The sequence below is a fragment of the Rhinatrema bivittatum genome, chromosome 4 (assembly GCF_901001135.1).
Source record: "Rhinatrema bivittatum chromosome 4, aRhiBiv1.1, whole genome shotgun sequence".
NCBI classification, from domain to species: Eukaryota; Metazoa; Chordata; class Amphibia; order Gymnophiona; family Rhinatrematidae; genus Rhinatrema; species Rhinatrema bivittatum.
The window spans coordinates 265493353-265513772 of record NC_042618.1 but is presented as its reverse complement, the minus strand read 5'-3'; the positions used below and the strand labels follow the sequence as shown (position 1 = coordinate 265513772).

The window sequence follows — 20420 nt, the reverse complement described above, 5'->3', positions numbered from 1 at the left end:
AGGAGAGGTTTGAGAGTGGCTAGTTTCAGCATGTCTGGTACAAGTCCTTGTGTTAGCGAGCGGTTGATGATCTCTGCTAAGGGCTTCGCAATGATGTTTAGGATGGTGAATAGTAATTTAGATGGAATGGCATCTATCGGATGAGTGGAAGGTTTCATCTTTTTGAGAATCGATTCAATTTCGAGTGAGGAAGTGAGTTTGAAGGATTCTAGGTTTGCTTTCTGGCTGAAGGGGGGAGAGTAGAGAGGGGGCGGTTCTATATTACACGTAGCCAGAGGTGCTATTAGCTTGAGGATTTTGTTTTCGAAGAATTGTGCAAGTTCAGAGCATCTGGATTGAGCTTGGTCGTCAGGGATAACTGGTGAAGTGGGTTTTGTGAGCTCTGATACATATGAGAACAGTGCTTTGGCATCGAAGGCAAAATTGTGAATTTTGTATGCATAATAATCTCTCTTTGTGCGAAGGATGTTGTTTCTGTAGCTGTGCATGAGGGTTTTGTACTCATTTAGAGTAATGTTAGATGGTCTCTTTAGCCATGTGTGTTCTTTTTTTCTCAGTTCTCGTTTGATGTTTTTTAGTTCTTGAGTGAACCATGGTTTTTTGTTTTTACAGGACTAGGGAGCATTCCATTAAGTTAGCAAGTAGCACATTTAAGACTAATCGGAGAAAATTCTTTTTCACGCAACGTACAATAAAGCTCTGGAATTTGTTGCCAGAGGATGTGGTTAGTGCAGTTGGGTTCAAAAAAGGTTTGGATAAGTTCTTGGAGGAGCAGTCCATTAACGGCTATTAATCAAGTTTACTTAGGGAATAGCCACTGCTATTAATTGCATCAGTAACATGGGATCTTCTTAGTGTTTGGATAATTGCCAGATTCTTTGGCCTGGTTTGGCCTCTGTTGGATACAGGATGCTGGGCTTGATGGACCCTTGGTCTGACCCAGCATGGCAATTTCTTATGTCCTTATGTTCTTGTTGAATGCAATGTTGTACCATGGGTGGCTGCTATTTTTGTGTTGGTATACAGCTACGATGTTAAATCAGACGTGTACAAACAGATCGTTTTGTTCTTCCACATACTGTTACGAGCAAGGGCAGATGATCATATAAATGGATGAAGTACAATCTGTATAATCTTGTGCATTATATTGTGTACGAGTGGATGCATCAATCCATGAGGGAACTATAAGAACATAAGAAATGCCATCCTGAGTCAGACCAGGGGTGCATCAAGCCCAGTATCCTGTTTCCAACAGTGGCCAATCCAAGTCACAAGTACCTGGCAAGCACCCAAACATTAGACAAATCACAAGCTATTATTGTTTATTAATTACCATAATAGTTTACAGATTTATCCTCTAGGAACTTTTCCAAACCTTTTTTAAACCCAGTTACACTAACTGCTGTAACCACATCCTCTGGCAATGAATTCCAGAGCTTAACTATGCGCTGAGTGAAAAATAATTGTCTTTGATTTATTTTAAATGAGCTACTTGCTAACTTCATGGACCCCCTGGTCTGATTTACATCAACTTGTTCAAGTCCTTTCATGATTTAATAGACTTCTATCATATCCCCCCCTCAGTCGTCTCTTCTCCAAACTGAACAGCCCTAACTTCTGTAGCCTTTCTTCAAAGGACATCCGTTCCATGCCCCTTATCATTTTGGACACCCTTCTCTGCACCTTCTCCAGTACAGCTATATCCATTTTGAGATGCGGTGACCAGAATTGCACATAGTACTCAAGATGCAGTATCATCATGGAGCGATTATAGAGGCATAACAACATCCTCCGTTTTATTTTCCATTCCGTTCCTAATAATTCTTAACATTCTGTTTGCTTTTATGATTGCCACAGCACAAAAAAAAAAAAAAGTAACCAGAAGCTAGAAATAAGCTAGGAGCAGTGTATACCTAAGTAAAAAGGTTGAAAAGTCAGTTCAGTTACTCACCTTGGAAAGGTGTTGAGGTAGTGCGGTTTGGTTTGAATAGGTACCAACATTTGTAAATCAAGAGAGCAGTGAGTCACTCTGGCTAACTGAAGTTAGACTGTATTTCCCAACCCACCCACCCACCCCTAGCTCATCCTTTAATTTATAGGCAGGTGCCACTTTCACAAAAAAAAAAAAAAAACAAACAACAAAAACTTTGAGAGTTTGATCAGTCCCCTGTAGGCCACTACCAGACATATAGTGAATTCACTAATACACTTAAAGGACGTTAATTAGAGACATTCCTACTCCCATAGCAACCTAAAACAACTAGGAACTGAACAAAATTGAGATGAAGGCAACAGTCCCAGACTTTTGCATCGAGTGTCACATGTATGATTTTTTACCTGCCGGTGAGAAGTTGTACATGTGCATGCGATGCAAAGAGCTCCTGGCTCTCAGAGAACGAGTCCGATCTCTGGAGGCTAGAGGGGCAGACCAGGAGGAGATGAGGCAGAGAGGTATATAGATGAGACCTTCAGGGACATAGTAGCCAAGTCTCAACAAGACTGGCAGCCCTGGGCTCCCTTGGAGGAAGAAGGTCTCATGATTGGAGAGCATCAACCTGGTGCAGCAGGAAAGGATCCTGTAGCAAGGACCTGCTCTCCAGGTGATGCATGTCCTTTCGTACCAAGGATATCTCCCCAAGGCCTACAGCCCAGGAGGGAAGGGTTAGGTCGGCCGTCATAGTTGGTGATTCGATTATTAGGAATGTAGACAACTGGGTGGCTGGTGGGCGTGAGGATCGCCTGGTAACATACCTACCTGGTGCGAAGGTGGCGGACCTCACGCGTCACCTAGATAGGAGTTTACAGTGCTTGGGAGAAGCCGGCTGTCGTGGTACATGTGGGCACCAACGACATAGGAAAATATGGGAGGGAGGTTCTGGAAGCCAAATTTAGGCTCTTATGTAGAAAGCTTAAATCCAGAACCTCCAGGGTAGCATTCTCTGAAATGCTCCCTGTTCCACGCGCAGGTCACCAGACGCAGGCAGAGCTCCAGAGTCTCAATGCGTGGATGAGACAATGGTGCAAGGAAGAGGGATTCAGTTTTGTTAGGAACTGGGGAACCTTTTGGGGAAGGAGGAGTCTCTTCCGAAGGGATGGGCTCCACCTTAACCAGGGTGGAATCAGACTGCTGGCGCTAACCTTCAAAAAGGAGATAGAGCAGCTTTTAAACTAGAACAAAGGGGAAAGCCAACAGTCGCTCAGCAGCGCATGGTTCGGAGAGAGGTATCTTCAAAGGATACTAATGATGCATTAGAATTAAGGCAGCCCGACAGTGAGGTTCCAATAATAAGAAAAATAGTCCAAGTGCCTGTAATTAAAAGCTCACCTGAGCTAAAAAATTCTAACTTATCCCTATCAAGTGAAAAGCATAATGAAAATACAAACAAAAAACAAACTTTCAAATGTTTGTATGCTAATGCCAGAAGTCTAAGAAGTAAGATGGGAGAATTAGAATGTATAGCAGTAAATGATGTCATAGACTTAATTAGCATCTCAGAGACATGGTGGAAGGAGGACAAGCAATTGGACAGTGCTCTACCGGGGTACAAATTATATCGCAATGATAGAGAGGAGCACCCGGGAGGCGGTATGGCGCTTTATGTCCGGGATGTCAGAGAGTCCAACAGGATAAACATCCTGCATGAGACTAAATGCACAATTGAATCTTTATGGGTAGAAATCCCTTGTGTGTTGGGGAAGACTATAGTGATAGAAGTATACTACCGTCCACCTGGTCAAGATGGTGAGACTGATAGTGAAATGCTAAGAGAAATAAGGGAAGCTAACCAAATTTGTAGTGCGATAATAATGGGAACCTTCAATTAACCCCAATGTTGACTGGGTAAATGTATCATCGGGACACGGTAGAGAGATACAGTTCCTGGATGGAATAAATGATAGCTTTATGGAGCAATTGGTTCAGGAACCGATGAGAGAGGGAGCAATTTTAGATCTAATTCTCATTGGAGCACAGGATTTGGTGAGAGAGGTAATGGTGGTGGGGCCGCTTGGCAATAGTGATCATAATATGATCAAATTTGAATTAATGACTGGAAGGGGGACAGTAAGCAAATCCACAGCTCTCGTGCTAAACTTTCAAAAGGGAAACTTTGATAAAATGAGAAAAATAGAAAAAAACTGAAAGGAGCAGCGACAAAAGTAAAAAGTGTGCAAGAGGCGTGGTGATTGTTAAAAAATACCATCCTAGAAGCACAGTCCAGATGTATTCCACACATTAACAGGCCGATTCAATAAAGTCTGCGGGAGAGCGGATGAACGCCCGCTCTCCCGGCGCGCCTACAGGCGCGCGATTCTTTATTTAAATGAGGCCTGGCGGTAGAAACGGGCAAAAGGAGGCGCTAGGGACACTAGCGCGTCCCTAGCGCCTCCTTTTCGCCCGCAGCGGCGGCTGTCAGCGGGTTTGACAGCCGACGCTCAATTTTGCCGGCGTCAGTTCTCGAGCCCACTGACAGCTACGGGCTCGGAAACCGGACGCTGGCAAAATTGAGCGTCCAGTTTTCGACCCAACAGCCGCCGGCCCATTTAAAAAAAAATTTTCTTTTTTTTTTTTTACCCTTCGGGACCTCCGACTTAATATCGCCATAATATTAAGTCTGAGGGTGCACAGAAAAGTAGTTTTTACTGCTTTTCTGTGCACTTTCCCGGTGCCGGCAGAAACTAGCGCCTACCTTTGGGTAGGTGCTAATTTCTTAAAGTAAAATGTGCGGCTTGGCTGCACATTTTACTTTCTGTATTGCGCGGGAATACCTAATAGGGCCCTCAACATGCATTTGCATGTTGAGGGCGCTATTAGGTTCCGCGGGTTGGGCGCGCATTTTCTGCCCCTTACTGAATAAAGGGGTAAGGGAAAACGCGCGTCCAAGGGCAGGTTAACAGTGCACTCCATCGGCCTGTAAGAAAGGTGGAAAGAAGGCAAAACGATTATCGGCATGGTTAAAAGGGGAGGTGAAAGAAGCTATTTTAGCCAAAAGATCTTCATTCAAAAATTGTAAGAAGGATCCAACAGAAGAAAATAGGTAATGCATAAACGTTGGCAAGTTAAATGTAAGACATTGAATAGACAGGCTAAGAGAGAATTTGAAAAGAAGTTGGCCGTAGAGGCAAAAACTCACAGTAAAAACGTTTTTAAATATATCCGAAGCAGAAAGCCTGTGAGGGAGTCAGTTGGACCGTTAGATGATAGAGGGGTTAAAGGGGCACTTAGAGAAGATAAAGCCATCGCGGAAAGATTAAATTATTTTTTGCTTCGGTGTTTACTGAAGAGGATGTTGGGGAGGTACTCGTACTGGAGAAGGTTTTCATGGGTAATGATTCAGATGGACTGAACCAAATCACGGTGAACCTAGAAGATGTGGTAGACCTGATTGACAGACTGAAGAGTAGTAAATCACCTGGACTGGATGGTATACACCTCAGAGTTCTGAAGGTACTAAAAATTGAAATTTCAGACCTATTAGTAAAAATTTGTAACCTATCATTAAAATCATCCTTTGTACCTGAAGACTGGAGGATAGCTAATGTAACCCCAATATTTAAAAAGGGCTCCAGGACCGATCCGGGAAACTACAAACCGGTTAGCCTTTCTCCAGTGCCAGGAAAAATAGTGGAAAGTGTTCTAAACATCAAAATACAGAACATGTAGAAAGAAGTGGTTTAATGGAACAAAAAGTCAGCATGGCTTTATCCAAGGCAAGTCTTGCCTCACAAATCTGCTTCACTTTTTTGAAGGAGTTAATAAACATTTGGATAAAGGTGAACCGGTAGATGTAGTGTACTTGGATTTTCAGAAGGCGTTTGACAAAGTTCCTCATGAGAGGCTTCTAGGAAAAGTAAAAAGTCATGGGATAGGTGACGATGGCCTTTCGTGGATTACAAACTGGCTAAAAGACAGGAAAAAAAAGAGTAGGGTTAAATGGACAATTTTCTCAGTGGAAGGGAGTGGGCAGTGGAGTGCCTCAGGGATCTGTATTGGGACCCTTACTTTTCAATATATTTATAAATGATCTGGAAAGAAATACGATGAGTGAGGTAATCAAATTTGCAGATGACACAAAATTGTTCAGAGTAGTTAAATCACAAGCAGATTATGATAAATTGCAGGAAGACCTTGTGAGACTGGAAGACTGGGCATCAAAATGACAGATGATGCATATAGGGAAAATAACCCATGCCATAGTTACACAATGTTAGGTTCCATATTAGGTGCTACTACCCAAGAAAGAGATCTAGACATTGAAATCGTCTGTTCACTGTGCTGTGAAAGTCAAAAAAGCAAACAGAATGTTGGGAATTATTAGAAAGGGAATGGTGAATAAAACGGAAAATGTCATAATGCCTCTGTATTGCGCCATGGTGAGACCGCACCTTGAATACTATGTATGCATGTCAGAAAATAAATAATTGCGATGAAGAAGGTACAGAGAAGGCGACCAAAATGATAAAGGGGATGGAACAGCTCCCCTATGAGGAAAGACTAAAGAGGTTAGGACTTTTCAGCTTGGAGAAGAGACAGCTGAGGGGGGATATGATAGAGGTGTTTAAAATCATGAGAAGTCTAGAACAGGTAGATGTGAATTGGTTATTTACGCTTTTGGATAATAGAAAGACTAGAGGGCACTCCATGAAGGCACATTTAAAACTAATTGGAGAAAGTTCTTTTTCACTCAACGCACAATTAAAATCTGGAATTTGTTGCCAGAGGATGTGGTTAGTGTAGTTAGTATAGCTGTGTTTAAAAAAGGATTGAATAAGTTCATGAAGGAGAAGTCCATTACCTTCTATTAATTAAGTTGACTTAGAAATTAGTCACTGCTATTACTAGCAACGGTGACATGGAATAGACAGTTTTTGGGTGCTAGCCAGGTTCTTTTGGCCTGGATTGGCCACTGTTGGAAATGCGACCCTTGGTCTCACCCAGTATGGCATGTTCTTATCCACTATAATACCTAGATCTCTTTCCTGGGCGGTAACTCCTAAAATAGAATCTCACATTGTATAAGTATAGTGGTTATTTTTACCTTACGCATCACTTTGCACTTGCCCAATCTTCCAGTCTGGCAAGGTCCTCCTGTAATTCATCACAATCTGTTTGAGATTTAACTACTCTGTATAATTTTGTGTCATCTGCAAATCTGATCACCTCACTGCTATTAATTGCATCAGTAGCATGGGATCTTCTTAGTGTTTGCGTAATTGCCAGGTTCTTGTGGCCTGGTTTGACCTCTGTTGGAAACAGGATGCTGGGCTTGATGAACCCTTGGTCTGACCCAGCATGGCAGTTTCTTATGTTCACTCGTCGTAACCCTTTCCAGATCATTTATAAATATATTAAAAAGTACAGGTCCAAGTACAGATCCCTGAGGCACTCCACTGTTTACCTTTTTCCACTGTGAAAACTGACTATTTAATCCTACTTTCTGTTTCCTGTCTTTTAAGCAACTTGCAATCCACAAAAGGACATCGCCTCCTATCCCATGACTTTTTAGTTTTCTTAGAAGCCTCTCATGCAGGACTTTGTCAAACGCCTTCTGAAAATCCAAATACACCACACATCTGCCGGTTCACCTTTTGTCCACATGTTAATTCACCCTTTCAAAAAAATGTAGGAGATTTGTGAGGCAAGACTTCCCTTGGGTAAATCCATTTTGGCTGAGTCCCATCAAATCATTTCTATCTAAATGTTTTGTGATTTTATTCTTTATAACAGTTTCCACGATTTTTCCCAGCACTGAAGTCAGGCTCACTGGTCTATAGTTTCCTGGATCACCCATGAATCCCTTTTTAAATATTTCAGGACCCTTGAATCAGGATATCTAGCCAGATATAGGATTTCAGTCTTAGACATTTAAAATGAGTTTGTTTTTCAACACTCAATCATTAATAGAATTCAGGCAGTTAGAAATCTTTTTAAGAGAACAATCAGTTGATTCAAAATTGAATATCATCAGCTAATAAGAAATAACCAACATCAAGGTGTGATAAAACTTGGCAAATTAGAGCAATATATACATTAAATAAAGCCGCCAAGAGAACTGATGCTTGGGGAACTCCAGTACCCAAATATAAATCCTCAGATCTATGTCCAGAGGCATATTCAAATTGGAAACAATCACTCAGAAAATAGAACAGTTTTAAAACAGTATTCCCTATCCCAGTGTTTGACAGACGATTAATTAGGATAGAATGGTCACTAGTATCAAACGCTGCAGTCAGATCTAAAAGAACAAGAAAATATCTTGTATACAACAATCAAAGCCACGTCTAAAAATGTCAGAGGGTCAGCAAACCGACTATGAACACATGAAGAAGAAGGCAGGCAAAAAGATCAAAAGGACTATCAGGAAAGACAGAATCTAAAAAGGATTCTACTGGTGGGCCAATTCCCTCGTTAACCAAGGATCCCATATTTTATAAAACTTAGAAATAGCATGATTTTTGACGGCTGTCAATTTGGGCAAAATGTGAGGCTGGCCCTTAGACAGACTTTTTTTTTTATTATAATTGTATTGTAGAAACAGCAATTAAATATAATGCAATCAAAATCAAGCTGTCCCACATTTAAGGACACAATACCATAAATGAGCCAAAGCATAAGGTTACAAAAACAATAACTCTCCCCCCCCCCACCACTCCTTCCCACCCCTCTCCCTCTTATACATCAAACATAACCGGTATATATAAAAGAATACAAAGGCACCATAACCCTAAGAAAGCCAGTTCAAAATGAACTGAAGGTCCAAAGGAATAAAAGGAAACTACAAAGCCAAAAAACAAAAAAAGATTGCAGGAAGGAAGATATTAAAGCAATTAAAAGACCAGTTATGAAGGGAGATTATATTCACTTTTGAAAAGCTTGTACCACAATATCCATGGAAAAGTGGCATTGGCCCTTTAAAATGGATTTTGAATGAAAACATTTATAGGTAAATTTTAAAAGTGTTACAGATTTTGAGGGGGCGTGGTTTCGCCACGAATCAAGATGGCCGCGCGCGCGCCTAAGGCTCCCGACTTCGCTTTACCCCGAACAACCGATAGCGACATCTTGACAGCCTCAAATTTCTTCAGCCTTGCTGGCAGGCATTGCTCTCACCTCCTGATGAGCACTAGAGAGAGAATCGGCAAACTACAGCGGTTCTCTTTCACTAAAGCCGCGATGGCCCTGCAGGATCCAGGGCCTAATAATGCACGCGGCCAAAATGGCGAGGGGGAAGGCTCAGACTCGGAAGCCCCGATCTTATCCCCACAACAACCGGCGGGCAAGGTAACGGATACGCTTGATCTCCCCACTAAATCTTTATTGAGGGAGTGGTTTATGGACCTTAGAGCAGAAATGAGGCAACAAAAAGATGAGCTTCTTAACTCCTTTGCAGAAAACAGGGAGGAAATGCATGCTCTGGGGCAGAGAGTAGACGAGATGGACAATTGGGTGGAGGGACAAGAGGCAGCACTGCAAGAGCTTACTAAATCTAACTCTACAATGCAAACTGAGCTTAATGCCCTAAATGAAAAACTGGAGGATTTGGAAAATCGGAATAGACGGTCCAACATAAGAATTAAAGGTATACCAGAAACCTCTGAGTTCACCGACTGCATGGCTATAGCTAGAGAAATATGTTCCTTTTTTCTAACTCAGTGTGAAAGCGGGAGGAATATTGAAGGAGGTTCTGGACTCCTTGACATCATAATTGAACGCGCTCACAGGCTTGCAGGGGGAAGTAGCCCTAACACCCCACGAGATATAATAATCAATTTACACAGTTTTTCCCAAAAAGAAAAAATCATGGTAGCTGCCAGATCCAAACAAAAATGGCAGTGGAAAGGTCATGACATCGTTCTTTTTCAGGATTTGGCCCCCAGCACCATGAAAAAGAGATACGAACTTAAACCTGTAACACAGGTTCTACGAGCTGCAGACATACGCTATCGCTGGCAATTCCCATTCGCTCTTTCCTTTCAACACCAGGGCATTACATACAGGGTAAAAACCTTGTCAGAGGCCGCAAAAGCTTTTCATCAAGCAGGATTGGAGCTTAATCTTCCTCCCGCGCCTCAGAAACCCAAGGTATATGCCCAGAAATCCAAGACAGCATGGCAGCGTGCTGGGAGAACTAAACGTAAACATGCCCCTCAAAATGTGACTTCTGATGCATTGTCCGACCAAGGCTGAACCTGTTAAACACTCAAACTGATTTTACCATAATCACAAGTAACACTTGGGAGGTGGCATGTTTGTTTGCTTATCTTTCTTTTAAGTATTGAAAGCTGTTATGTATAACCGACATGTTAGGATGTTAGAGGCAATGAACTTTGGCGATTTTTTTCTCCACTGGGTAAGACAGCTATACGCCTCACCAAAGGCCACGGTAAAAGTTAACGGCAGATATGGACCCACCTTCGAGATTGGGAGAGGCACTCGGCAGGGCTGTCCCTTGTCGCCTCTGCTCTTTGCGATATTCCTAGAACCATTTGCAACCCGCATTCGACGATCCCAAAGCATTAAAGGAATAGAACTGGGCAGACATAACTACCTCCTCTCTCTATTCGCAGATGATGTTATGTTCACCATCTCCGACCCTGTTCAGTCACTCACCAGCATTCAACTGGAAATAGCTGCATTCAGCAAAGTATCTGGATTTCGAGTGAACCTCGAAAAATCAGAGTTGCTAAACATTAATCTTAACCAACACGAAGTTGAGGCTCTTAAATGCCTCTTTCCCTTCAAATGGGCGTTGAAAGCTATAAAATATCTGGGAGTCTACTTAAACTCTGATTTAGAGGACCTTTATGCATTAAATTATACGCCACTTCTGAAAGCCATTGACAGGGACCTCCTTACCTGGTATCAACGCCCCTTCTCCTGCCTTGGTCGGATTGCCATCGTAAAAATGAACATTCTGCCACATCTTCTTTATTTATTTGCCACTTTGCCAATATTTCTCTCACCTGCACTGCTGAGGAGGATTCAGAAAAAATCTTTGATTTCATCTGGCGTAGGCGACCTCCCAGAATAGCACATCGAATACTGTTTTTGCCCAAAGTGGCTTTAGGATTGGGAGTTCCCAATATTCAATACTACTTCATAGCCTCTCAACTCAAAGCCATTATAGATATTGCCAATTTACAAGCTCCCAAACAAAGGGCACAAGCGGAACAAGCCATGGTGGGCACTATGCTACTACAAGCCATTTTTTGGCAACCACGCAACACCTGGCTGCCAATACACTGCCTTCCCTGGGCACTACAGACCACCCTAAAGCTCTGGTCAAAATGGAAATCCAAAATTGTTGGGAACTTTTCTTATTATTACCAGACAAACCTGTTCTACAGCACTCTGTTTCCTGCAGGAACCAGTTCAGCGACATTTGATCTTTGGAGACGTATGGGCATATCTACTATTGACCACCTAATTCAAGGAGGGAAACTGATGTCTAAACAACAGATTATTGATCAATATGGATTGGACATGAGTGACTTCCTCGCCCATGCGCAAATCAGCCATTACATTAATTCACTGATTCATTCGAACGAGATGAAACCCTCCAGGTCACTTTTTGAAAACTACTGCGTGAGCTCGGACAAATTAACTAAAGCCATGTCTAAAATCTATAACATACTCTGCAATACTGATCACCCACTGATAGCCCACATCTTGCCAAATGGGAAGCCGACTTAGGAGAGACCCTGTCGCCCAAGGAATGGGATTCCATCTTCAAGATGGCTGGTAGGAGCTCTATCTCGGCGAGACTTCAAGAAAATTGTTATAAACTGTTATTTAGATGGCACATGGTACCAGAGAGAATACATACTTTTTACGCTGCGCAGTAGCTGGAGGAAGTGCAGCCATATCGGATCGTACATACATATGTGGTGGTCGTGTCCAAAAATAATTCTGTTTTGGTCTGAGCTTGAACATTGGCTGAACAATCTGCTTCACACCCAGATTCGACTGACTGCGAAAGCAGTCCTCCTCAATGGCCAGCTTGCAGATCTTGACAAGGACCAACATAGATTTGGACGGCAGGTTTGGCTAGCCTCACGAATCTTAATTGCCAGATACTGGAAGTCTGCTTCTATACCAACAGTGGCGGACGTCCAGATCCTACTACGTCAGCATCAGCGCCTAGATTACTTGACGGCCCACAGGCAAAACAGGATTGCAATACACCATAAAACTTGGGGGTACTTCTCTCTGCCTTAATTACCTTTTCTAATGAGCGAACTGTTTCTTCGGGTTCAGGCCTTCACTTGATCCCATGCTGTCTTATAATTGGAACTTGTTTGCATGATTTCACACGCCTTTTGTCTTTTGTTTGTTTTTTTTCCCTATTGAAATGCTTCGAGGCCTAAAACTGAGCCCACATTCAATTTGCAAATGCTTAATATACCGAATGTAACCTTGTTAATGTTTTGCTGTTGCAACACAGGGAAGGGGGGAAGTACATTGATCAGAGCGTATCACTGCCATAGTTCATGGCATACTTAATGTTTCTGAATAACATGTTTATACGAAGAAGGAAAACCTTGAATGTATGAAGCCGCAAAGTAATCGCATGCATACCCTGTGTATGTGTCAAGAACAAGGGGATGGAAAAGGAACAGAGCATGGGAATTCCTGAGCAGGGTCAAGAGCTGCGTGCGTAACTCCAAATTTTAGAAAAGCTGACCAGGTGTCATCCGCTAAACTTTACTGCTAGCCCTGATGAGGAGCAAGTCTGGAGAACTCGAGTTTTAGGGATTCAGCACAGTGTGAGGGTTCAGGGACAAGTGGGTGGCTGGCTTACATGATGAAGAACCAGAGAGGTCTTCAAGACTGCTGAATTATCATATATACTTGAGGGGGAGGAAGAGAGAGACAATATGACACTATATATATCTACCACTGTAAGAGGGGCATTTTCAGCTCAGAGTGGGTTTGAATCAGAACCTTATCCAAACCTTTTTTTATACCCAGTTACAGTATCTGCCATAACCACATCCTCTGGCAATGAATTCCAGAGCTTAATTGTACATTGTGAAAAATAATTTTCTCTGATTTGTTTTAAATGTGCTACTTGCTAACTTCATGGGGTGCCACCAGTCTGAGATAGTAAATAACGGATTTACATTTACCTGTAAATCCATTATTTCCTCCCCTATGTCCAGGGTGCAAGGGTCTGTAGCACACCAATGCAACGCACGCACCCCCCACCCCACCCCCAGCCCATCCTGAGCTGAAAGTGCCCCTCTTACAGTGGCAGATATTTATTTATTTATTTAAATTAATTTATATACCGGAGGTTCCTGTATAATATACATATCACCCCGGTTCACAAAGAACAGTAACTATCGCTACAAATAGCGGTTTACATAGAACAGAATAAAGAAGTTTTACATTGAACAAAAACAAAGTAATAAGTTTTACATTGAAGTCAGCATGTGTAAATTTCTGATTAACAAAGGAAGAAAAAATAGATCTGAATATATATATATATATATATATATATATATATATAGTGTCATATTTTCTCTCTTGCAGTGCACTCTCTCTATCCCTCCCCCCCCCCCCCCCCAGTAAGGACATGAAAAAACTGGTTTTCCCTTGTGTGAGCATATGCGCGTAAAAGCCCTGGTGTCTATACGCATGGGACATTTACTTGAGCCACCTCTTAAGATCATGTGCACACATACACGCGGCAGGGGTATTTTAAATGATACACACGTATGTGTGAGCATGATATAAAATTTGCAGCATATCTCTGCTCGCATGCCAATATGCATGTTTATGGGTGCACGCACATTCTTTTTAAAATTAGCCAATTGGTGTTTAAAAATAGGGGAGGGATGTTATTTGATAGAATAATACGTTTTAAACATATCTCAATCACTTGTATGGAATGTAATGGCAGCTGCAGCAGGAGTTATGCTAGCTTCAAGGAGGAGTAAATATACCCAGTCAAATAAAAGGCATGGATATATTTGAGTTTCTTAGATGGGTGTGGTCATGTTTCTGGCCAGCAAAGAGGGCATTAAATCAAGCATTCATAAGCAATGACAATGCCATATTCAATTTATTTTTTTTTTGTTGTTTTATTTAGGGCTATTTTTTCCCAGATATCTCTTAAAAGTCTGCCTTTATATGATGATGACAGTCAATCTTCAGAGACCAAAAAGGTTTTGGGAGCCCTAAATGGTTTAAAGCTTTGGGTACAAAGCCTAAGTGGAGAGATGCAGAATTTTTCACCACATAAACTAGATTTTTGCTTCTGCAAAGAAAATTGGCAGAATTTCTATAGGAAATCTGGAGTGGAGGATTAGCCTAGTGGTTAGAGCAGCAGGCTACAAATCCCACTGTCGCTCCTTGTGATCTTGGGCAAGTCGCTTTACCCTCTGTTGTCTCAGGTACAAAATTAGGGGGTCATTTATCAAAGTGCTATATAGCGTTTTCGCAATCAAAAAACACCTTTAACGCATGCGAAAACGCCATTAGCGTGCATGAAAGCACCATAACGCATGGTGCGATGCAAATGAGAAAAAGGGGAGGATATTGAGGTGGGATTTTTGGCCAAGTGGGCTGGGCTCAGTTTTGCGAAGCCATATCGCACGGCTTTAACGCGAATTTTAACTACACCTTTTTCATTTGCGTAAAGCCCGTGTGATAGGGCTTTATCGGTGTGTTGTGATGTTTTTCACAAATGGTGTTTTTAGTGGTTTTAAGCTCCTAGAGAGCCAGCCTAGCTATCAGGGCCCTCCTACCACCACTGATGTTACCCAGGTAGAGAGTCCCTTCAAGCTCTTTGGGTGAGTTTCCTCACTCTGAAGGTCATTAAATCTTCACAAGGAGAGCACTGTTCTGTTCGTACGTCTCACTTTGAATGTCAAAGTGGCCCCTAACCCCTACACTAATACCTAAATCTCACCTCGAGTTACTAGGTGGGCCTCCCATAGAGATATAAATACCTGTCTAGTGTGAGGGCATTATGGCTAGGCTTTCTCGCTCTCTCTCTCCCCCCAGTGGTGGTAGGACAGCCCTGATAGCTAGGCTGGCTCTCCAGGAGTTGTGCTAAGATAGCACTTCACATAGGTATTAGCACAAATTGTGAAAAACTGCCTATTACCATAAAACACACCCCTTTTCCTATCACATGCGATATTTAGTGCATTTTGATAAATCCATGTCCTTTTGTGGATTGTAAGCCCTGTGGGGAAAAACCTATAGTACCTGAATGTTATCCACTTTGAATTGCCGAAAAGCGGAATATATAAATCTAAAATATATAGTATGTTTTTGCTTTGCCTGTCTGTGTAGAGATTATTTCACAAACCATTCAACGAAAAGGAAACGTAGATTTGTGTAAAACCTAGAACGCAGAATAATGTTTTGCCAGAAACCTTAGGGAGCTAACCAACATATTACACACAAGAATATATGTGTATATATTGGATGCATAACAGTCTCAAAAGGATGCTGCATTAGCACAAATTTGAAACTTGTGAGCAGATACTACATCTCACAAAGTTCAAACTTTTACTAATTCATCCCTGCTGTGGATCTAACCAAAAAGCTGGTGGCATCCTGTTATAATAGATACCTTGTGGCCAGTATGAGTACTGCAAATTGCAGAGGCAGATAGATAACAGGAGTTGACAAAAAATCAGTGTTGGGAGGGAAAAAAAAGTGCCTCATTAGAATTGCTCTGCAATGTCACTTTTTTTTGTTTGTTTTTTTCTTGATCTAAACCTGCAGATTTTTCTAGCTTTACTGAATTTCTTGAAATTACCTTTACATATTGTTAGCTTGGGTCTGTTAGGTCTATGTATGTTTGGGAAATATAATATTATGCTTACAGAATGTCCTGCTATGAAAACAACCCACAGATTTAAAACTGAGAAAATTATCAGGGCTGCAGACCCCATCTAGTCTGTCCGCTCCTTATGCAAAACTAGTTTTGCATTTAAAATCATAAAAGTAAACTCTTATTTTTTTCTTCATTCCCACTGTATATTGCTTTTCTCAAAATTTCCTTATGTAACCCTTAGTGTATTAAGTCCCAGGGCACACAGTCCACATTTATTCCTCTTCAGGGCTGCTCTGGCTAACCATTCTATCCCATGCTTGACTCTCAGTCCCTGGGGGGGGAGAGGATTATTTTATGGGGAGAAGCTCTCACTTATAGCCCAGAAATGGAGAAAGACTTCAGTGTGCTTTACCCTTCATAGAGTTTTGTTAGAGCTTCCCATGAGGTGAGAAGCTCTAAAAATTAGGACCAGGACTGGATATAAAATAATTTATCTGATTCAAAAGCTAAAATAAAGTACATTTGTCCAAATGATAAGTATTCATCTGACTGTTGATACAGGTTTTTCTGCATGGTAGATAGGTGTCCTTATTACAAACATCTGGGTAGGGCCCATGGTGATTTTAAATGTGTATACTTTCCCAGCTGTGAGGGAATCCTATTGAAGGGGTCCCACTTGTATTGCAAAATTCCTACCTTTAGATATCTTCTTTCCCACAGACACCCAGCCTGGACTTAGTCCCTTGAGGGTGTGTAGAGATCCGGATGGGATCCTCCTTTTGTTCTTCCTTCCTTTGGTTACTTCAGGGATTTCTCTTGTGGAAAAATGAGGGGATTAGGCTAATTCTCAGCACTGCATCCCAGTGGGGAAGGGGGGATCCAAAAACCTCCCCATGTAACTCAAAGTCCAAAAATACTTTAAAGATTAATTGGATACATCTTCCTAAAGTGGTATGCTGTCACAGGTGCTTGCCACATTCAGGTTGTGAGTAGGCTCACTGATCTTCAGCCCCTGTCCTTTGAGTACAGCTAGTGAGGATGACTTTCCCCAAAGAAGCAGGGTGAACTCCGTTACCTCCAAAAATAGGACTTTTCTAGCCTTCACAATCTCTCCCAGCAGGATCTGTCACTGGTGCTTGCTACCTAGGGTTTAGAGTAGGCTCACAGGTCTTCAGTCCTCTGGATGAGACCCTCTCACTCCAAGAGAGAATCTGGCTCAAATAATCCCTCTCTCTCTCTCTCTTTCTTTCTCTCTGAAACTTATAGTAAAACGGACCCTCGGGCAGAGAGTACACGATGAGGTATCTCTTCTAAAAGAAATTCCTTACGGCAAGGCTAGAAGGCCCTACTAGAATTTGGAAAAAAAAAAAAAAGACATCTTTCTACTCTGACCCCTCTCTCTAACTGAAACCCAGAATGTTAAATTGGCTGAGCTAAATAGCACCGAGTCATCCAATCCAGAGCTGGACTGAAGGGATGAATGGCTCCTAAGTGTGATCTAAGGTCAGGGATAGTGGTACTTAGTGGCCAGACCCATAGGGATGCTACCCATGAAATTATATTGCATATGTTGTGATGTCACAAAGCTGTCTTACTCAAATCCAATCCCTCTATTTTCTTAGATGGATGATTCAGAAGGAACAGTGAGACAAATTGGAGCATTTTCTGCAGGCATCAATAATTTAACTGTAAGTCTGTCTCAAATCTTTCCCTTCAGAACAAAGATACTTATGTTGTAATAAGACACAGGTGAACACTTTTCAAAAGATTTTCTCCAGTTTGTTGCCTATGGCAAAACTCTCTAGAAAAACAAAGTCCAATGAGACAGTCTCCCACAATGTCATTTCAGATCTTAAGTCTGTGCATTCACTTTGACTCTTGTTTTCATTCCCAGCACATGTTGAAAGAAGATGAAATGTTTAAGGACTTTACCATTCGTTCTCCAAGCACCAGTATTACGGACGAAGACTCCAACGTATGACGGCAAATAACTTGTATTGGTCAAAAGAAAGAGGAAACACCATAGTACCTGTGACTGAACACATATGTATTTCACTCTTGCTTCTGTTTGTTAGAACTGATATATTTTGAGGTAAAGTGAAACAAGTGCCTAATTTCAAAGTTGCCATAGAAACAGACACTGGTGAATGGACATTTTTTATTATATTTAATGTACAAAAATTGTCAAAATATTGCATTTAAAACGATTACTGCAGCACTAATTCTCTTGCACATCATGAAGTGTACATTTTATATATTTCATTTATAGCATGACATAAGTGCCATGTGGAGATGGAGAGGTGTTAAGCTTTTATATTGAAATGTTACCAAAGTCACACATAATAAGGATTAGTTCATGCAAATGCCTACCATTCCCCAAAAGAAATGTGTTCCCTTCATCTATTTTTATACACTTTTCTAAGTCTAAATTAAGTGCATAATATAGAATTGTATTTTGAGACGAAGAATGGCAGATAATTCACTATTATAGATCTTCCCAATTTGCACATCAGCTGGTTACTAGAGGAATCAGACTAATCTTTGGACTGTTTCCTTTTGCTAAATAGTGTCAGTGTTTTCACACTGGAGATTTGTTTTCCAATTAGAACAGCATTTTATTGGTGTGTTAACACTTTTAATATTTCTGTCTACGAACTACTTTCCCAGAAGCCGTGTGAACATTGCGATGAAACCTTTGGGAGTGCAGTCAGGTAATTTTACAGCTTGGTGCTGAAAAAAGTGTGAAAAGCAGAATATAAAAAAATCTAAATAAATTTTGAATGGAATATGAGAATGCTTCTAGAAGCAATGAAATGACCAAAGAGAGTTGTGGCTGCAGAGTAACTGAAATGACTGATAATTGTTTTGCAAAGCTCAAATATAACTGGAAGTAAAAAAAAGCAAATAGAGAGATTTAACTAATCCATTTTATTTTCACTTAGTAATTCTTGTCATTTTTTCTTTCAGTTTTAGAAGGGGTGGGAGGTGACTTGGGCAGATGGAACAGCATAGACTCTTTCATGGCATAAAGAGCAGAAGGTCTTCTAATTAGGCTTATGCTGTACCCAATACGATATTGAAAATACTAAGAGTAGCTGATTATTATCACAGGAAGTTCATTGATTAAAGTGACTAGGTAGGAATTAGAGTCAGATTTATAAAAGGTTTTTCCTCTAGGCACAACATGGGGGAAAACGTTGTACAAATCAGGGCCTAAGATTTGAAAACTTGCTGATTAGGGATCCCTTCTTTATACACCATAGCTTATTTATAGTTAAGATACCTTTCTAAAATTGAAACATTTTGGGGTAGATTTTCAAATTGGCGTACTTTTGTTGGCGCATCAGGCGCCAACAAAAGTACGCCGGATTTTAGTAGATACGCGCGTAGCCGCTAAAATCCGGGATCGGCGCGCGCAAGGCTATCGATTCCGTATAGCCGGCGCGCGCCGAGCAGCACAGCCTACCTCCGTTCCCTCCGAGGCCGCTCCGAAATCGGAGCGGCCTCGGAGGGAACTATCTTTTGCCCTCCCCTCAGCTTCCCCTCCCTTCCCCTACCTAACCCACCCGCCCGGCCCTGTCTAAACCCCCCCCCTTACCTTTGTCGGGGGATTTACGCCTCCCAGAGGGAGACGTAAATCCCCGCGCGCCAGCGGGCCGCTAGCGCACCGGGACGCGACCTGGGGGCAGGTCCGGAGGGCGCGGCCACGCCCCCGGACCGCCCCAGGCCGTAACCATGCCCCCAGGCCCACCCCCGAAACGCTACGGCCCGCCCCGAAAACGCCGGGCGGATCGGGCCCGCCCCCTCGACACGCCCCCCTCGGAAAACCCCGGGACTTACGCGAGTCCCGGGGTCTGCGCGCGCCAGTAGGCCTATTGAATATAGGCGCACCGGCGCGCAGGGTCCTGCTCGCCTAAATCCGCCCGGATTTAGGCGGATTTAGACGAGCAGGGCTCTGAAAATCCGCCCCTTTGTTTTTTGTTTTGGCTTTTTTATTTGTTTGTTTAAGTCTAGCAACAACAACAACAACAAAAAGCTAATGACTTTTGTATCAGTGCATTGTCTTAAAAGGGATGGAGTTGCACTGTGAATCCCAGGCCATGTTTAACATAGATTTGCATTCAGCTCACCGTTTTTGGTTTTGATATTTCTTGTTCCATAGGAAGTGCTGCAAGAAGTTTGGTTCAGGCTAATTCTCATTCAAGCTGTGCCTGTTTTTTATGGCTCCTACAGTGTTTGCAGCAAAATACCATTCAAGAACACTCATAGTTCTCGGAGAAGCCTAGAAGCATTTTTTTATGCCCCTGAATAAAACCTTTCATTCAGCTCAATACTGTAAAGTGCGGCCGCGTTTACCCCGCTCCTAACTCGCGTTCTACTCACTTTCCGGCCGCGTTAGCCCTTCCTGCGATACACTATCCCCTTTAACCTACTCCTACCGCGTCCTAAAATCCCCGGGCAACCCCTTCCGCACGCGGCATGTATATTGCATGTAAACGAGCGAATTAGCTATTCCCTAGCATCCAGTAACCCGCGCCCCGACTATCGCTATTTTACCCTGCCGTTTTGCCGCGCGTTTAACATGCTAACTTACCGCCTACCCTTACCCCTGCGTTAGAGGCAGGG

At 42.2% G+C, this 20420-nt stretch overlaps 1 protein-coding gene across 1 annotated transcript in view; it reads left to right on the top strand.

Annotated features, from left to right (window-relative positions):
* PPFIBP1 (PPFIA binding protein 1) overlaps positions 1–19214 on the top strand; it is a 1178807-nt gene extending 1159593 nt beyond the window's left edge. The window contains exons 28-29 of the mRNA XM_029597487.1: positions 17417–17482; positions 17689–19214. Coding sequence (XP_029453347.1) covers positions 17417–17482; positions 17689–17775 — 153 coding nt within the window. The 3' untranslated portion in view covers positions 17776–19214. The remainder of the gene's footprint in view (positions 1–17416; positions 17483–17688) is intronic.
* Positions 19215–20420: the final 1206 nt, after the last annotated feature.